The 19,803-nt window shown below is 41.4% G+C and overlaps 1 protein-coding gene across 2 annotated transcripts in view; it reads left to right on the top strand.

Annotated features, from left to right (window-relative positions):
• Window positions 1–1,356: 1,356 nt before the first annotated feature.
• The window catches only part of sgk3 (serum/glucocorticoid regulated kinase family member 3), a 33,229-nt gene continuing 14,782 nt past the window's right edge, over window positions 1,357–19,803 (top strand). The window contains exons 1-10 of one of the 2 annotated variants that reach the window (XM_014181397.2): window positions 1,357–1,639; window positions 7,912–8,122; window positions 8,320–8,403; window positions 8,726–8,798; window positions 9,117–9,192; window positions 10,410–10,485; window positions 13,112–13,161; window positions 13,339–13,396; window positions 19,416–19,499; window positions 19,596–19,727. In XM_014181397.2, the coding sequence (XP_014036872.1) occupies window positions 8,045–8,122; window positions 8,320–8,403; window positions 8,726–8,798; window positions 9,117–9,192; window positions 10,410–10,485; window positions 13,112–13,161; window positions 13,339–13,396; window positions 19,416–19,499; window positions 19,596–19,727 (711 nt within the window). In that variant the 5' untranslated portion in view covers window positions 1,357–1,639; window positions 7,912–8,044. The remainder of the gene's footprint in view (window positions 1,640–7,911; window positions 8,123–8,319; window positions 8,404–8,725; window positions 8,799–9,116; window positions 9,193–10,409; window positions 10,486–13,111; window positions 13,162–13,338; window positions 13,397–19,415; window positions 19,500–19,595; window positions 19,728–19,803) is intronic. The other variant, XM_014181398.2, reaches the window with a different exon arrangement.

The following is a 19,803-nucleotide window of genomic DNA, read 5'->3' as shown; positions in this document are numbered from 1 at the left end:
ACAGTTTGCGCTGTTCTGTGAAGGGAGTAGTACACAGCGTTGTATGAGATCTTCAGTTTCTTCGCAATTTATCGCATGGTATAGCCTTTATTTCTGAGAACAAGAATAAACTGACGAGTTCAGAAGAAAGGTCTTTGTTTTTGGCCCTTTAGAGCTTGTAATCGAACCCACAAATGCTGATGCTCCAGATACTCAACTAGTCTAAAGAAGGCCAGTTTTATTGCTTCTTTAATCAGCACAACAGTTTTCAGCTGTGCTAACATAATTGCAAAATATTTTTCTAATGATCAATTAGTCTTTTTAAAATTATAAACTTGCATTAGCTAACACAATGTGCCATCGGAACACAGGAGTGATGGTTGCTGATAATGGGCCTCTGTACACCTATGTAGATATTCCATAAAAGAAAATCTGCCGTTTTCAGCTACAATAGTCATTTACAACATTAACAATGTCTACACTGTATTTCTGATCAATCTGATGTTATTTTAATGGACAAAAAAATTGCTTCTCTTTCAAAAACAAGGACATTTCTAAGTGACCCCAAACTTTTGAACGGTAGTGTAGTTTAATATAATTAGCGAATATACCAATTTCTTGATCTCTTTGCATAACAAATTTATTACAATACAAATGCCTACTTTGTTTGAGCCCAATCTCCATACATTTCCGCTGATAGGCCTACATAGAAGGGCCACTATTATGGCCATGGGAATACCTGTGTCAGCCAGCCAGTATCACTGTACTTACATGGAAAGAAGTGTGGTATTTATCATCATGAACATTCATTCATAAAGTGATGATGAGTAGGCTAGATGTAATCACTATTACCGGTAGTAGGAAATATCTGTTAGATGAGTCAATATTTCCTGAAGAGGAGGTCAGGACCCTGTATAGTTCCTTGGCAGACGTCCACTTTCCTTGAGCACTTTGATGCAGACCTCAAGCTACGGCTGCAGCCTGCAGCACAGTTCTCTTCCCGTCACAAAGCCTCCATGGAGAGGTCAACCTTCAGTCACAGTCATGATGTCAATACCTTCAAACGTGTAGAGACAGTTTCAGGAGTGGAAGGGACACCTGCTAGAAAGGACTTGGACATCCTTTTGCTCTAACTATCAAATAATAGAATAGAACATAACTGAATATAATACAATAGAATACAATATAAACGAATACAATATAACAAAAGTTAGCGGGAATGACCAAACAGACAGACCTTTAATGGACATTAAAGATGACGCTCACCATACAGTGGGCTGTAGATCTCATGTCACAGAGGGACGTGCGGTACTAATTTCACATGGAACAACGTGGTTGTGGCCATGCCCACGTTCCACCGCTAGGGGTTACTGTTTGCTGCCGTTTCCACCTCAATGTTTTCATCCTCTTTATGTGTGTGGTCCCGTGACTAATTTCATTGGAACTTGCAGGACAAACGTCTTGATGTTTCCTGCTTCGAGCTACCCCTTGACAGACGCTCAGAATGGTAGTAGAAAGTACAGGCTGTGACTTTGAATTTTCCTCCTAAATAATTGAGTCAAACTCACCGGATTTTGCTCCATTTTTTACTGACACATTCCTTTGCCTTCAGCGCAACACGCCATTGGAGTTAGTTGGATTAAAAACCCGACAAAATAAGGTACATTCACGCTATATACTTTTCTGTACTGTTGTCGTGCAGGATCTTTGCAACAACCCTTATCGTTTCCTTCCAACTTTGAGCCATATACAGACATAAATCTGTTGAAAATTGTCATTACGTAACTTTTTCTTCTGCTAGAACTGTCTAATTTAAAGCATAAACAAAACGTCCAGCTCTCTCTCTCACTCAAAAGTTGTTCCACATTGAAACGAAACTATTTTCTCCTGTTCTTTCCCGTGTGTCTCTCTCTGTCTGTTCATGGAACATCCCCATGTTTACTTTAACTTCCTTTCCACAGCCAGTTAGTCAATGTGAAAACATCTCGGTGTGTTTTTCCACTTGTAATTTCACATGACTGTTCCATGTTGAGACTATAGTCTTGCTATGGGACTTTATTTCTATACAGTCGTAGTTTAACTCTAGGCTACAATGTAACCACTAGTTAGGCTACAGCAGGAATGCGCAAGTATGCGTAGGTGCAGAACCATGCAATTGTGTAACAAGAAAACCAGGGTGTTCTCTGGGGGTATTGTATCTGGGCATTTCCATGTGAAAGGACCCATGAGCACCAGCATGTGAAGTTCATAGGAGCATGTCAAATCAAAGTTAAGTCTATATTTTAATTTTTTTATTTAAGCATATACATTTTTATTTTTACCATTTTTTTATCCTACAAATTTGGTATAAGCAAAGGCTTTGATATCTAGTCAAACAGATGGAAAACGGCTACCAAAAAAGTCTTAAAAGGTGTTATAAATACATCAAAACACAATAATGTTGAAGTAAAGAACCCTGTCAACTACTATCAACACTTATAGTACGTTTAGTTTTGGATACATTTTTATGCCTTCTGCAAGTTTAGCAAACGTACCTTGTATCTTGAAATTCCAGTACCAAAAACCCAAATCTCTTTAAGATAATTTCACATTTCTCTCCCTCATGAGGAGGGAGGGTAATGAAAGTTGACAGAAGTAACAGATAAAGGAAAACCTATTAATTAGTTGTATATATATTTTTTTACTTATTTACATTTTGTTTCGGTAACGGAATTTACAAAAAATTGGTAACGGAATTTCTGAAATACAATTGGCTGAAATGGGAAATCATAGTGGTCACAAACCACAGTTGGGTTCACAGTACATTAAAGCACAGCACAGTAGAGTACAGTTAAGAAAGGTAGAGTATAGTTCAGTACACAGCAGAGCACACTAGAGCTGAGTACACTGTACTGTACTCTAGTGTGCTGTGCTCTAGTGTACTGAACTGTGCTGTACTGTACTGTATTTGTACTTTGATGTCCAAATTGTGAAACATAGACGTGTATGATTGGTTCAGATTTGGTCCGGTCTGGATCAACCAAATGTGGTCTTGTTTGGGGCAGAGCTCATTAAAACAACCTTCCAGTGTGTAGAATAATACCCAAATATGCAAAGGATAATATTGCATATTTTTACCTTTTGTGTACCTATTTAGGATACATCACCATGAAAAGAATGACATTCATATCAACAATTGTGCATTTCTATGTAGTACAGATCAGGGACAGAAGGGATAAAATTCAATTACAGCAATTCTGTTACTGGGTGTAAATCCACTTCACTTACTGTAGTTTAATAACCCAAAGATATGTTTTCAAAGTCAATGTGTCACACCATAGCTGACACTCCATTCTTTATGAAGACATAGTTTAATCTTAATTCAGAACATATATTTTTGGGAAAACATTAAAAGCAAATGAGGGAGATTTTACTGAAATTCTGTTACAAAACTTTGCATCTGCACAGTTTTTCCAGTAAATGTGTTTTTGTAAAATGTTCAGAGTTGTATGGTTTCTTAAACTTTGAAATCAATGTTTAATGTTTGGCATACATTTTATTAAAAAAAATCGGAGTCTAATTTCGTTACCTTGGAATTGTCCATCTCCTGTTTGCCATCTGTCCCTGGTCTATGGGAAACAAACCAACCATAAGAGTAAGCTTCTTTAAGCTACAACATAACCATGAATGAGGGGGTGGCAGGAAACACACCCTAAAATGACTGCTGTGTGGTAGATCCACCAGTCTCAATACACCAATGTCAGTTCTAGATTTTCAGAGACATTCTTAATTCAAATGTTAGGCCTATTTGCAGACTAAATGCTCCAGTGTCCAAATACTGTAGTTTCACTCATCAAGTTCTGTTCTGTTAGCTCTCGGTGGTGCTGTTTACAGCCATACTTCCCAAGCCTGAGAAGTAGAGTTAAGAGGAGAAGTTATGTGAGTGTGTAGTAGTAGTTGTAGTAGTACGGAGTTCCTCAGCCAGCTGTGGACAGCCAGTGTTTGTTAATTAACAGTGGAGGTTTGAGGCGTCTGTACAGGACTGCTGGTTAGGCATTAGTCCAGATGCCGTCTCGCACTTCCTTTTCTTAGAGAAAGCTTTGTCATTATCAATTCCTCCCTGGGAGGATGTTTGTCTATTGTAGATGAGTGTCTCTGTGTGAATGTATAGCCCACAGGCTAACAATAGCGTAGTTGGTCCTTTAGAAATAATCCATACTGTTGCATAACAAATAGATCTCTCACCAATTAAACAACACATAGGCCAATTCATAAAAACAACAACTATTGAAATAGCTCAGTAAAGCCAAATGCCTATTTCCATGGCCATCCTTGTACTACATTTCCATCCTTTTATACCAGCAGAAAAGAGGACACTCTTGTTTAGTCAGGCTCTGTCCCCCAATGTCTACAGCGACTGACATGGCTCTCCTGGCTGGTCTTTCACTGCTGTTTATCCAGAGTTTCCTGACCTCTATGTCTGACCGCTGACAAGACACATCGGGCTGCTGAGACTAATAATAATGCCACTCAGGTTGTTCAACATCCTCAGAGGATTTTCCACAGGCAAGGATGTGTGTGTGTTTGAACAAACCAGGAAGAGGGCTATGTTTGATAGTAACATATTTGAGCTTGTCTGCACAAGTTAATTCAAGCCCAGTGTTGTAACTACGCTTGCAACATCTGGCGATCAGCGGTGAATGTGATGATACATTTTCTGTTTTAATGTATTTATTTAGTGACCTAAAACCCCTGAACACAAACTTAACGTCTACCTTCCCCTTATGTGATTGTTCTTGTGATATTGGTTTGAGGATGCGGATTGGTCAGGACTTTATGTTCTGCATTCCAAATGAAGGAGTATGTTATAGCTTAGGCTCATTTGAACAAAAGTATTTCTGGAATTTTAAAAAGCGGTTCTGCCTCGGGATGCACAGTCATTATGCCATGCTTGCATGATTTGATTTTGAAACAAGCCCAGTGGGAGAATATTTGTTTATAATATCCCAGTCAAGCCTATGGGCTCTGTGCTCTGCTCTCTGTGGGGGTGGGGGGGGGGGGTGGAACTGAATGTCTCTCAGATGCACTTCTGCATTTTAAGAGGCTTTCTCCCTTTATGCGTCTTTACTACTACGTGAGTTGAATTAGATCCCTCTGTGAAGACATTCAGTACAGCACAGTTAACTGGGAAGTGTTGTGTGAGAGAGAGCCAGCATGTTGTAGCCTACACCGAGCACCGAATCGCAAGGTCTGAAAGAAATTACTTAACATGGTAGCTGACCTCACTATGAAACAAAGGACAAGTCACAGTGTCACGCCACCAAACAAAAAGCTTTGTTTCTAACAGGAAAACAGACACGACACGATCAGCAAGTAACCAGCACAGTGCTTGACATGAACTTTTTTTAGGACGGATTTCTTTTTTTTTTTACTTGTCTGAAAGCTCAAGTCAATTGTCACCCCCCCCCAAAAAAAATACAAATTCTGTCACACTGTTGGACAAAAAGGTGACTGAAAATTGTGTTATGATGCAAGGAACTACTTCATAAAATAACATTCATTATTATCACTGGTATTGACAATGGAAGGCTGCTGGTCTCTGATCCCATGTGCAGTGCCGTCAGAAAGTATTCACACCCCTTGACTTTTCACCGTTTGTTGTGTTACGGTCTGAATTTAACATTTATTAAATTGAGATTTCACGTCACTGGCATACATACACACAATACCCCATAATGTCAAAGTGGAATTATGTTGTTAGACATTTTTACAAATTAATAAAAAAACGAAAAGCTGAAATGTTATGGCAAGACAAAATAAGTTCAGGAGTAAAACTGTGCTTAACAAGTCACATAATAAGTTGCTTAGACCGCAAAAGTGTTAAACATGATTTTTGAATGACTACCTCATCTCTGTACCCCACACATACAATTATCTGTAAGGTCCCTCAGTCGAGCAGCGAATTTCTAAAAATGGATTCGACCACAAAGACCAGGGAAGTTTTCCAATGCCTCGCAAAGAAGGGCACCTATTGGTTGATGGGTAACATTTTTTAAAAGCAGACATTGACCATTTAATATTGAGCCTTGCAGCATATCAACATTAACACATTTTAACCTGAAGAAAATACATTTGATTGAGGTGGCATTTGTAATTTCTCCATATCGTTTCAAGGCATCGATAGGCTTTGATAGAGACTGATGAAATTCTCTTTTCCCAATAAGGTCTTCAAGGTGATTTCATAATAGGCCACTACTACCTCTCTAGAGTGTTCACTACAATGGCACCTCTTCCTGTCTTGGGGATCCCACTGGGAAGCTTCCTACAGGTCTCTACCTAGCCTGTGTGCTTCAAACTTCAAAGAGCCAGCGGAAGGTTATCTAAAAATACCTCCAGTCCTCCATGCTGTGACAGGAGCCAGGGAGAATGTCACAGGCCCAGCGTGCGAGCGGGAGTGTGTGTGTGGGGGGGGGGGTGGGGGGGACGAGTGGGAGTGTGTGTGTGAGCTGTATGTGAGAAGAGGAAGAGCGGGAAGAGGAGGAGAGTGAAGTCATGCAGCTCTGGGTCCAACTGTTTGGAGAGAGGGGCTGAAGAGAGGATGAGGAATGGATAGTAGGTGATGCGGGGATGAGAAGAGGTGGATAGTAGGTGATGCGGGGATGAGAAGAGGCGGATAGTAGGTGATACGGGGATGAGAAGAGGTGGATAGTAGGTGATGCGGGGATGAGAAGAGGTGGATAGTAGGTGATGCGGGGATGAGAAGAGGTGGATAGTAGGTGATGCGGGGATGAGAAGAGGCGGATAGTAGGTGATGCGGGGATGAGAAGAGGCGGATAGTAGGTGATGCGGGGATGAGAAGAGGCGGATAGTAGGTGATGCGGGGATGAGAAGAGGCGGATAGTAGGTGATGCGGGGATGAGAAGAGGCGGATAGTAGGTGATGCGGGGATGAGAAGAGGCGGATAGTAGGTGATGCGGGGATGAGAAGAGGTGGATAGTAGTGAAAGTGGTGAGGTAGGAGGTAAAGAACTAAACAGGATAGAGTGGGCGCGTAGGCGACAGAGAGCGTGGTGAGACTCGGGGGGGGTGTGTAGCCTAATATCTGTCTTTCCAGGATGAGGTAACCTGCTGTGAGGCTGTTGATGCTCACTGACTACAGTGTGGGTTCTCCTCTGTCACGCTAGCTGCTACAAACAACAACTCCCTCCACAACTGCTGAGAATCTGTGCTCTGCAATCAGCTCCATGCAGGATCAATGTATGAGGGCTGAGCTTGGGGTTTATTCCGGTGGCTGAAACGTTAAGACGGTTGTAGGCAGAACTGTAACATGATAGAGCAGGTATGCTCATTCTCTCATATGGAATAGAGTGCAGTATCCTTTCTCTATAGTACCTCTATACTGAACAAAAATATAAAACGCAACATGTAAGTTGTTGGTCCCATGTTTTATGAGCTGAAATAAAAGATCCCACAAGTTTTCCACATGCACCCAAAAAATATTTCTGTACAAATGTGTTTACATCCCTGTTAGTGACCATTTCTCCTTTGCCAAGATAATCCATCCACCTGACAGGTGTGGCATATCAAGAAGCTGATTAAACAGTGTGATCATTACACAGGTGCGCCTTGTGCTGGGGACAATAAAAGGCCACTTTAAATTGTGCAGTTTTGTCACACAACGCCACAGATGTCTCAAGTTTTAAAGGAGTGTGAAATTGGCATGCTGACTGAATGTCCACCAGAGCTGTTGCCAGAGAATTGAATGTTAATTTCTATACCATAAGCCGCTGCCAACATCGTTTTAGAGAATTTGGCTGTACGCCTAATGCATTTATTTCAATTGACTGATTTCCTTATATGAACGGTAACTCAGTAAAATCTTTGAAATTCTTGTATGTTGCATATATATTTTTGTTCAGTGTATAATCTAATCTCTCTCATCTCTTGTCGACAGCAGTCAACCAGGATGAGGATGGTTCAGTTGTCCACGTGAGCTCTGTCCAGGACCGGACGCTGTGGAAGGGTGCTGAGAGGCTTGACCTACGCTTTGACCTCAAACCTCTGAACTCTGACTGCTCCAGCTCAGGATGGAGGAGCAGTCCAGCTTCCCCAATGTCAGCATCCCCTGCTACAACGAGCAGAGGGACAAGAAGAAGCGCTACACTGTGAGTAATGAGTATAGTATAATAGTGTTGCTGTGGCAACGGCTGTTCAGCAGGCAGTATTACAAACTGCAGTATATCTTGTATAGACATTATCCAGAATGGTTATTAGAGAGTGTTTATTATCAGTAGAAAGTAGGGCATCGGTGTCGTTTTGTCTAGGTCTATACTAAAATGTGTTTTCCTCCACTTTTGTCCAGGTTTACAAAGTGATGGTCAACGTAGGGAGACATGAGTGGTTTGTCTTCAGGCGATACGCGGAGTTTGACAAGCTCTACAACACAGTAAGTGGAAGTGTTACAGTGTGATAAATGCATGTTGTCGTGAGACTCCAGGCTTCCTTTCTTACTGAACCTTTTCATCAGAGATCTGCTGACTAAACTGGGCAAAGCTCGATTTTGATCAAAATAGAATCTTATCCGATGTTTTAAGGAGTATTTTTCAGGCTGTGAGTGGGGATTTTTGCTTAGTTGACATTTAGAAAATCAGGTTATTCAACTCTCATAATTGGGAAAATGAAAGTAGAGAGTCATTTTGGTCCCTGTGACATCTATTTTTATATATACTTTCTATAATCTGATTTGTCTGTCTTTTCTATTTATGCAGTTGAGGAAACAGTTTCCATCTTTGAACTTGAAAATCCCAGCTAAGAGGATATTTGGGGACAACTTTGACCCAGGTACCGTATTGATTCATCTGATAAAAGTACAGTATACTACCTGTAAGTGCACTCTATTCTAAAAATGTATTCAGTAGATTAGAATTCAATACAGACCCCTCTGTTTTCCACAGACCTTCAGCCAACTATTTTGTTTTATTTAAATTGTAAACAAATTAGCTCATTTGGGTATTACAAACTAGATTACGGATGATATGAAACTACACCAGAAAAACTTTGCATCATATCTGCTCGTTTGTCTGTAGGTTGTCTTTCATTTGTGATACCGGGTCAATATCAAATATTGTATTTATAAAATTGTCCATTTCTATTTTTTAGAGTTTATCAAGCAAAGAAGAACAGGTTTACATGAGTTCATTCAGAGACTGGTCTCACATCCTCAGCTCAGTATCCAGTAAGTATTGTATAACTGGTCAGCTAGCTAAATAAGTTATTGAATTAAATATAAAATAAACCAAATCGATCTGCCTCACTTTATCCAAGTGTGAAGCCCCCTATACAAGTAGGAAGTTACCCCTAGAAACTAATCTAAGGTCAGTTTTGTGTTTCCTCCACTCTTGGTTACGGTTCTCCCTCTTGGTTACGGTTCTCCACTCTTGGTTACGGTTCTCCCTCTTGGTTACGGTTCTCCCTCTTGGTTACGGTTCTCCCTCTTGCTTATGGTTAGGATCTGGGGATGGTAAGCTCAGAAGGGAGCATATGTAACCCTGTCGTGTCATGGCGGTATCTCCTGAACATTGTTGAGATTCGTTACTTGAAAAAGTAAATGTTACATTTCGCAAAAGTAACATATGACTTTACAATATTGCTTTGTGTGGAAAGTAACACGTTATATTACTTTCTGTTACTTTCATGGAAAAAAATAGAAATCTCACAGTTTGACTGTCAGAGGGAGCAAGATGAGCCGCGTGTGCTCTACCAAAGATAGTAAGTAGACTAACTCAGGTGGATCACTAGTTCCTCCTGGGAGAGCCCTCTATCGGCCTTGCTATCACAGACGTGATGGCAAAAATCTAAAGTTTCAAAGTTTATTCGCCACGTGCACAGGATGTAAAACTTTACAGTGTTATTCTTACCTTGAGAGCTCTTTCCCAACAATGCAGTGATATTAATATAGATCATTTCTACTTTATTTTTATTTAAATAGGCAAGTCAGTTAAGAACAAGTTCTTATTTTGTTGGAAACATGAATGCAAGTACCTTATTCAATATGCTGGGGTGGTTGGGGTGGGTTTATACATTTCTATGGATGAAGCTGTCGTGACCTTTCTCCAAACAGCCTTTCTCCACTCGCTGGAGAACTAAATGAGGGAACAAGTCGAGATCGGATCAAGGAAACACGCGCCCGGTAGAGAGATGATTCTGAAAGTAACACACGTTAGTTGACAAAGTAACTGTAATAATATTACCCAATTTCAAAAGTAACATGTTACTCATAAAAGTAATTTGTGACACGTTACCCCCAACACTGCTCCTGACCCAGGGATGTTTAACATGGAGTCTAAAAGCGGTGCTTCTCTAACAGCAGTGGCTTTGTGTATGTCTCAGTCAGACCCCTAACATGTGACCACTCTGCCCATCTATCTGTCTATCTGTCTGTCTGTCTGATAGGCCTGATGTCAGAGCATTCCTGCAGATGGACAAATCTCAAAACTTCTCAGATGCATCCGAGGACGAAGATGACAAGGTAGGGGATGACAGGACAGTATGATGTCTGTGGAAAGGAGATAAGACTGTTTTATAGATTTAGTTGTCACGTCTTGAAACTGAAGAAATATGTCACATATGGCCTTGAGGGAGCATTGAATAACATCTCTGCTCTGATTTAGCATGAATGAGTACTTGATTAAGTATTCTATGTATTGGATATTGTATTGTCAATGTGTGATAATTTATTACATTCTACAACAATAACGCAGCAGTGTACAGTTGTCATTTGAGACTTCAAATCAAAGTTTATTTGTCACGTGCGCCGAATACAACAGGTGTAGACAATACAGTGAAATGCTTACTTACAGGCTCTAACCAATAGTGCAAAAAAGGTATTAGGTGAACAATAGGTAAGTGAAGAAATAAAACAACAGTAAAAATACAGGCTATATACAGTAGCGAGGCTATAAAAGTAGCGAGGCTACATACAGACACCGGTTAGTCAGGCTTATTGAGGTAGTATGTACATGAATGTATAGTTAAAGTGACTATGCATATATGATAAACAGAGAGTAGCAGCAGTGTAAAAAGAGGGGTTGGGGGGTGGCACACAATGCAAATAGTCCGGGTAGCCATTTGATTACCTGTTCAGGAGTCTTATGGCTTGGGGGTAAAAACTGTTGAGAAGCCTTTTTGTCCTAGACTTGGCACTCCGGTACCGCTTGCCATGCCGTAGTAGAGAGAACAGTCTATAACTGGGGTGGCTGGGGTCTTTGACAATTTTTAGGGCCTTCCTCTGACACCGCCTGGTGTAGAGGTCCTGGATGGCAGGCAGCTTTGCCCCAGTGATGTACTGGGCTGTACGCACTATCCTCTGTAGTGCCTTGCGGTCAGAGGCCGAGCAATTGCCGTACCAGGCAGTGATGCAACCAGTCAGGATGCTCTCGATGTTGCAGCTGTAGAACCTTTTGAGGATCTCAGGACCCATGCCAAATCTTTTTAGTTTCCTGAGGGGGAATAGGCTTTGTTGTGCCCTCTTCACGACTGTCTTGGTGTGTTTGGACCATTGTAGTTTGTTGTTGATGTGGACACCAAGGAACTTGAAGCTCTCAACCTGCTCCACTACAGCCCCGTCGATGAGAATGGGGGCCTTCTCCTGTAGTCCACAATCATCTCCTTAGTCTTGGTTACGTTGAGGGATAGGTTGTTTTCCTGGCACCACCTGGCCAGGTCTCTGACCTCCCTATAGGCTGTCTCGTCGTTGTCGGTGGTCAGGCCTACCACTGTTGTGTCGTCTGCAAACTTAATGATGGTGTTGGAGTCACGCCTGGCCATGCAGTCGTGGGTGAGGAGGGGGCTGAGCACGCACCCCTGGGGAGCTCCAGTGTTGATGATCAGCGTGGCAGATGTGTTGCTACCTACCCTCACCACCTGGGGGTGACCCGTCAGGAAGTCCAGGATCCAGTTGCAGAGGGAGGTGTTTAGTCCCAGGATCCTTAGCTTAGTGATGATCTTTGAGGGTACTATGGTGTTGAACGCTGAGCTGTAGTCAATGAATAGCATTCTCACGTAGGTGTTCCTTTTGTCCAAGTGGGAAAGGGCAGTGTGGAGTGCAATAGAGATTGCATCATCTGTGGATCTGTTTGGGCAGTATGCAAATTGGAGTGGGTCTAGGGTTTCTGTGATAATGGTGTTGATGTGATCCATTACCAGCCTTTCAAAGCACTTCATAGCTACGGACGTGAGTGCTACGGATCTGTAGTCATTTAGGCAGGTTGCCTTTGTGTTCTTGGGCACAGGGACTATGGTGGTCTGCTTGAAACATGTTGGTATTACAGACTCAATCAGGGACATGTTGAAAATGTCAGTGAAGTCACCTGCCAGTTGGTCAGCACACGTCCTGGTAATCCGTCTGGCCCCGGAGCCTTGTGTATGTTGACCTGTTTAAAGGTCTTACTAACGTCGGCTACGGAGAGCGTGATCACACAGTCGTCCGGAACAGCTGATGCTCTCATGCATGCCTCAGTGTTGCTTGCCTCGAAGCGAGCATAGAAGTGATTTAGCTAATCTGGTAAGCTCGTGTCACTGGGCAGCTCGCGGCTGTGCTTCCCTTTGTAGTCTGTAATAGTTTGCAAGCCCTGCCACATAAGACGAGCGTCGGAGCCGGTGTAGTATGATTTAATCTTAGCCCTGTATTGACGCTTTGCCTGTTTGATGGTTCGTCGCAGGGCATAGCAGGATTTCTTTTAAGCTTCCGGGTTAGAGTCCTGCACCTTGAAAGCGGCAGCTCTACCCTTTTGCTCAGTGCAGATGTTGCCTGTAATCCATGGCTTCTGGTTAGGGTATGTACTTACAGTCACTGTTGGGACGACGTCCTCGATGCACTTATTGATGAAGCCAGTGTCTGATGTGGTGTACTCCTCAATGCCATCGGAAGAATCCCGGAACATGTTCCAGTCTGTGATAGCAAAACAGTCCTGTAGTTTAGCATCTGCTTCATCTGACCACTTTTTTTATAGACCGAGTCACTGGTGCTTCCTGCTTTAATTTTTGCTTATAAGCAGGAATGACGAGGATAGAGTTCTGGTAGATTAAAGATTTAGACTCTATGGCCTCTATGTCTGCGTTTTTAACCTAGATCATCTGTTCTCTCTGGTTTGCAGAACAGCTCTACCTCCAGAAATATTAACCTGGGACCATCTGGAAATCCACAGTAGGTTACACAGTCTCACGTTGAATTGAGGCCTGCAGATATTTCTGTTGTATTAATGTGTTTTCTGGATGTCATTTTCCTTTTAAGTAACCTTTGCAGGCCTTATCGTAGCCATTTCTTTGTCCCAAAAATTTCACTTATTTTGTTTGCTTACCTTTTTTGTTTTCCACATTTTAGTGCAAAGCCCACAGACTTTGACTTTCTCAAAGTCATCGGAAAGGGGAGCTTTGGAAAGGTATGTGACTATGCATAATACAGTATATATACACACTACCGTTCAAAAGTTTGGGGTCACTTAGAAATGTCCTTGTTTTTGAAAGAAAAGCAAATAACAGTGTAGACATTAATGTTGTAAATGACTATTGTAGCTGGAAACGGCTGAGTTTTAATGGAATATCTACATAGGTGTACAGAGGCCCATTATCAGCAACCATCACTCCTGTGTTCCAATGGCACGTTGTGTTAGCTAATTCAAGATTATCATTTTAAAAGGCTAATTGATCATTAGAAAACCCTTTTGCAATAATGTTAGCAAAGCTGAAAACTGGCCTTCATTAGACTAGTTGAGTATCTGGAGCATCAGCATTTGTGGGTTCGATTACAGGTTCAAAATGGCCAGAAACAAAGACCTTTCTTCTGAAACTCGTCAGTCTATTCTTGTTCTGAGAAATTAAGGTTATACCATGCGGTAAATTGCCAAGAAACTGACGATCTCGTACAACGCTGTGTACTACTCCCTTCACAGAACAGCGCAAACTGTCTCTAACCAGAATAGAAAGAGGAGTGGGAGGCCCCGATGCAAAACTGCGCAAGAGGACAAGTACATTAGAGTGTCTAGTTTGAGAAACAGATGCCTCACAAGTCCTCAACTGGCAGCTTCATTAAATAGTATTTAATAATAGCAAAACACCAGTCCCAATGTCAACAGTGAAGAGGCGACTCCGGGATGCTGGCCTCTAGGCAGGGTTGCAAAGAAAAAAACATATCTCAAACTGGCCAAAAAAAGAAAAGATTAAGATGGGCAAAATAACAGACACTGGACAGAGAAAGATTGGAAAAAAAGTGTTATGGACAGACAAATCTAAGTTTGAGGTGTTCGGATCGCAAAGAAGAACATTCGTGAGACGCAGAAAAAATGACAAGATGCTGGAGGAGTGCTTGATGCCATCTGTCTAGCATGGTGGAGGCAATGTGATGGTCTGGGGGTGCTTTGGTGGTGGTAAAGTGGGAGATTTGTACAGGGTAAAAGGGATCTTGAAGAAGAAAGGCTATCACTCCATTTTGCAACGACATGCCATACCCAGTGGACGGTGCTTAATTGGAGCCAATTTCCTCCTACAACAGGACAATGACCCAAAGCACAGCTCCAAACTATGCAAGAACTATTTAGGGAAGAAGCAGTCAGCTGGTATTCTGTCTATGATGGAGTGGCCAGCACAGTCACTGGATCTCAACCCTATTGAGCTGTTGTGTGTGCAGCTTGACTGTATGGTATGTAAAAAGTGCCCATCAAGCCAATCCAACTTGTGGGAGGTGCTTCAGGAAACATGGGGTGAAATCTCTTCAGATTACCTCAACAAATTGACATCTAGAATGCCGAAGGTCTGCAAGGCTGTAATTCTGCAAATGGAGGATTCTTTGACAAAAGCAAAGTATGAAGGACACAATTATTATTTCAATTAAAAATCATTATTTATAACCTTGTCAAAATCTTGACTGTTTCCTATTCATTTTGCAACTCATTTCATGTATGTTTCATGGAAAACAAGGACATTTCTAAGTGACCCCAAACTTTTGAACAGGAGTGTATATTACAGCCATTTTGAATGTCTTTGGTCCAGTGTTAATTTCGTCAACAAAAAAATGTATTCCTCAAACACTTATTTTTCAGTGGCAATTGACGAGACTATAACTTACTAAGTAGTCCCATTTCATTTGACTAAAATGAGACGATACAAAATGATCTCTGTGACGAAAGTCTGACTACTGAGTGGACTAAACAAGAGTTTTTGGAGAGATTGAGTGATAAGTACAATTTAATATTAGCTGCACAGATGCGCTAAAAAGTTGCTAATAGCCTTCTAGTTCGCTACCCTTTTCCCGGTTAGGAAACACAAGCTGCTTTACAAAATTAAAAACAATAGCGGCATTGAGTTTAATAGTAAAACAGCAGTCTAGCTATGAGGATAGAAAAGTAGGCTGTCTTTGAATTTGTAGTCTCGCTCAACCCTCCCACTTTCCCCACTGCATTTCATAGCCAGGTTCTGGATCAGATTCTGTAGCCAAGTCTCCTTCTTTTCCTCAGAGAAAACGTCTTGATTCTAGCCCTTATGGCCCATAATACTGGCGCTAGGTATGTATTTGTTTGTGCATTGGCAGGTCACATTTTATATTTATAAAGCGTATTGCGGGGCGTTCTACAGATGGGCTACTTGCGGACCGGACCATTAACCATTTGATAGGCTACACCTTATTCAGCCATGTTACCTCATTAGCTAGCTATAGCTAATAACCTGCAGGATGCAATGTTTTGGAACATTCAGATCAAAATATGATATGTAGAGCAAACATGCCTCTGACATGTTGAATAAGGAATAACGTTTGCTCTAATCATGGGATTTCTATCTGCAACATTTGAGAACGTTTTGCAACTGAACATGGCCCTGGTAACATTACCAGTAGCCTATATGCAAACATTTGGTGGCACAGAAAGAAAGTGAAATGGATAGCAAACAAGTTGACTAAATTCCTGTAGCCACTACACTATATCTGACTAGATAAATAACTTTATTTTGAGTTAATGTGAACCGAGAGACTCCAACTTGAGCACTGGGACTCGGACTTCAGCCATAGGGATTCGGACTCGAGGTTTAGTGACTCGACTACATCACTGGGAAAAACAGTCATTATCTCCCTTTCGAAGTCATTAGCCCGGTTCTACTTTAGGACACCAATGTGGCTGTGGTGTCTGGAACGTTGATAACAATGTCAATGACGTGACCGAGTGATGGAGGTGCAACCCAGACTACTTTGCCTAGACTTTGCGGCACCATCTGGTGATTGTGCTTGTCTCTATCTCTCTGTCTGTCTGTAATGTACAGTATCCATGTAGGCTGAATACAGCGCATTTGTTTTTGTTACAGCCTTATTCTAATATTGATTAAATTGTTTTTTTCCTAATCAATATACACACACAATACCCCATAATAGCAAATGTAATTAATATTAGATTTACATATATTTACACAGTAATAGTCAAAAGTTTAGACACACCCACTCATTCAAGGGTTTATATTTTTACTATTTTCTATGTTGTAGAATAATAGTGAAGACATCAACACTATGAAATAATACATATGGAATCATGTAGTGACCAAAAAAGTATAAAACAAATCTAAATATATTTTATATTTGAGATTCATCAAAGTAGACACCCTTTGCCTTGATGACAGCTTTGCACACTTGGCATTCTCTAAACCAGCTTCATGAGGTAGTCAGCTGGAATGCATTTCAATTAACAGGTCTAGTTAAAAGTACATTTTTTTGAATTTCTTTCCATAATGCGTTTTGAGCCAATCAGTTGTGTTGTGACAAGGTAGGGGTGGTATACAGAAGATAGCCCTATTTGGTAAAAGACCATGTCCATAATATGGCAAGAACAGCTCAAATAAACAGAGAAACGACAGTCCATTATTACTTTAAAATCAAATCAAATGTATTTATATAGCCCTTCTTACATCAGCTGATATCTCAAATTGCTGTACAGAAACCCAGCCTAAAACCCCAAACAGCAAGTAATGCAGATGTAGAAGCACGGTGGCTAGGAAAAACTCCCTAGAAAGGCCGAAACCTAGAGAGGAACCAGGCTATGACGGGTGGCCAGTCCTCTTCTGGCTGTGCTGGGTGGAGATAACAGAACATGGCCAAGATGTTCATAAATGACCAGCATGCTCAAATAATAATAATAATAATCACAGTAGTTGTCGAGGGTGCAACAAGTCAGCACCTCAAGAGTAAATGTCAGTTGGCTTTTCATATGAAGATCAGTCAATCCAGAAAATGTCAAGAACTTCTAAAGTTTCTTCAAGTGCAGTCACAAAAACCATCAAGCGCTATGATGAAACTGGCTCTCATGAGAAACACCACAGGAAAGGAATACCCAAAGTTACCTCTGCTGCAGAAAACATGTTCATTAGAGTTACCAGCCTCAGAAATTGCAGCCCAAATAAATGCTTCAGACTTCAAGTAACAGACACATCTCAACTGTTCAGAGGAGACTGCATGAATCAGGCCTTCATGGTCGAATTACTGCAAAGAAACCACTACTAAAGGACACCATTAAGAAGAGACTTGCTTAGGCCAAGAAACACGAGCAATGGACATTAGACCGGTGGAAATCAGTCCTTTGGTCTGATGGCTCCAAATTTGAGATTTTTGGTGCCAACCGCCGCGTCTTTGTCAGACGCAGAGTAGGTGAACGGATGATCTCCGCATGTGTGGTTCCCACCGTGAAGCATGGAGGTGGTGTGGGGGTGCTTTGCTGGTGACACTGTCAGTGATTTATTTAGAATTCAAGGCACACTTAACCAGCATGGCTACCACAGTATTCTGCAGCGATACACCATCCCATCTGGTTTGCTCTTGGTGGGACTATCATTTGTTTTCAACAGGACAATGACCCAAAACACATGTCCAGGCTGTGTGAGGGCTATTTGACCAAGGAGAGTGATGGAGCGCTGAAAAACATCCCCACAGTATGATGCTGCCACCACCATTCTTCACCGTAGGGATGGTGCCATGTTTCCTCCAGATGTGACGCTTGACATTCAGGCCAAAGAGTTCATTCTTTCTTTCATCAGACCAGATAATCTTGTTTAACATGGTCTTGAGAGTCCTTTAGGTGCCTTTTGGCAAACTCCAAGCGGGCTGTCATGTGCCTTTTACTGAGGAATGGCTTCTGTCTGGCCACTCTACCATAAAGGCCTGATTGGTGGAGTGCTGCAGCGATGGTTGTCCTTCTGGAAGGTTCTCCCATCTCCACAGAGGAACTCTGGAGCTGTCAGTGATCATCGGGTTCTTGGTCACCACCTTGACCGAGGCCCTTCCCCAATTGCTCAGTTTGGCCAGGTGGCCAGCTCTAGGAATAGTCTTGGTGGTTCCAAACTTCTTCCATTTTAGAATGATGGAGGCCATTGTGTTCTTGGGGACCAAATAATGCTGCAGAACTCTTTTTGCACCCTTCCCCAGATCTGTGCCTCAACACAATCCTTTCTTTGAGCTTTACGGACAATTTCTTTGACCTCATGACTTGGTTTTTGCTCTGACATGCAATGTCAACTGTGGGACCTTATATAGGCAGGTGTGTGCCTTTCCAAATCATGTCCAATCAATTGAATTTACCACAGGTGGACACCAGTCAAGTTGTAGAAACATCTCAAGGATGATCAATGGAAACAGGATGCACCTGAGCTCAATTTCGAGTCTCATAGCAAAGGGTCTGAATACTTATGTAAATAAGGTATTTCTGTTTTTTATATTTAATAAATTCGGTAAAATTTCTAAACATTTTGTGCCTTTGTCATTGAGGTATTGTTTGTAGATTGATGAGGAAAATATTTTCTTTAATCCATTTTAGAGTAAGGATGTAACGTAACAATGTGGATGAAGGGAAGTGTATGAATGCACTGTATTTTTGTCATATTTCTGCTGTTGGGAAAAGAATACGATGTTATGCAGAAAAATATGTTGGTTTGACTATTTATGTTTGTGGACATGGAAGTCAGTGATTTACAATAGTTTGAGGCAATACAAATGTAATGTGACTAAAATGTAAGGCATTTAGTTGACTAAAATGGCCAACTGTGTCATTTTGACAATAACTAGATTAAATCATTGTCATTTGAATAATGTGACTAAGACCTTAATTATATTTTAGTCAAAATGAATAAAACTAGACAAAATCAACAAAAAAAGTTACAAAATTAGCACTGCTTTTGTCTTTGTAGTTCACTGTGAAGAGAAACTCCACAGCAACACAAACAATGGCATTTTTTGTTTGCTCTTACTAGTGTGGTAAAGAATGCTGTTTTACTTCTTTGTCTATCAGTAGATGGCCTTTCCATTTGGGAAGTGGTAGTCTTACAGTTCTGTAATTTCACTGCCTCATTGTTGGAACTGTATTGTCCCTGATGTGGTAACTGAAGGGTTTTAACAACAATTGAACACCATACTTTTATATTCTCTCCCACGTGAAGGTTCTCCTTGCAAAACGGAAACTGGACGGGAAGTATTACGCAATCAAGGTCCTGCAGAAAAGGGTCATTCTCAACAGGAGAGAGGTAATTTATTCTGAAGTGTTATTACTCTGTTTCTCAATGTTGAGTACGTTATTTCTATGTTCACCCCACCAATACCATTTCTCCTGTTTCCACCAGCAAAAACACATCATGGCGGAGCGCAACGTGCTACTGAAGAATGTAAAACACCCATTCCTGGTCGGCTTGCATTATTCCTTCCAGACGACAGACAAGTTGTACTTCGTCTTGGATTTCGTCAATGGGGGAGAAGTGAGTAGTTTCACTCCTATGAATAATGGAGACCCACAGTGTTGAGTCACTGAGCTCAAGGAGGGAAACTCAGAAT

Source organism: Salmo salar, chromosome ssa29 (assembly GCF_905237065.1).
Source record: "Salmo salar chromosome ssa29, Ssal_v3.1, whole genome shotgun sequence".
Classification (NCBI taxonomy): domain Eukaryota; kingdom Metazoa; phylum Chordata; class Actinopteri; order Salmoniformes; family Salmonidae; genus Salmo; species Salmo salar.
This window is presented reverse-complemented; position numbering and strand designations above follow the sequence as displayed.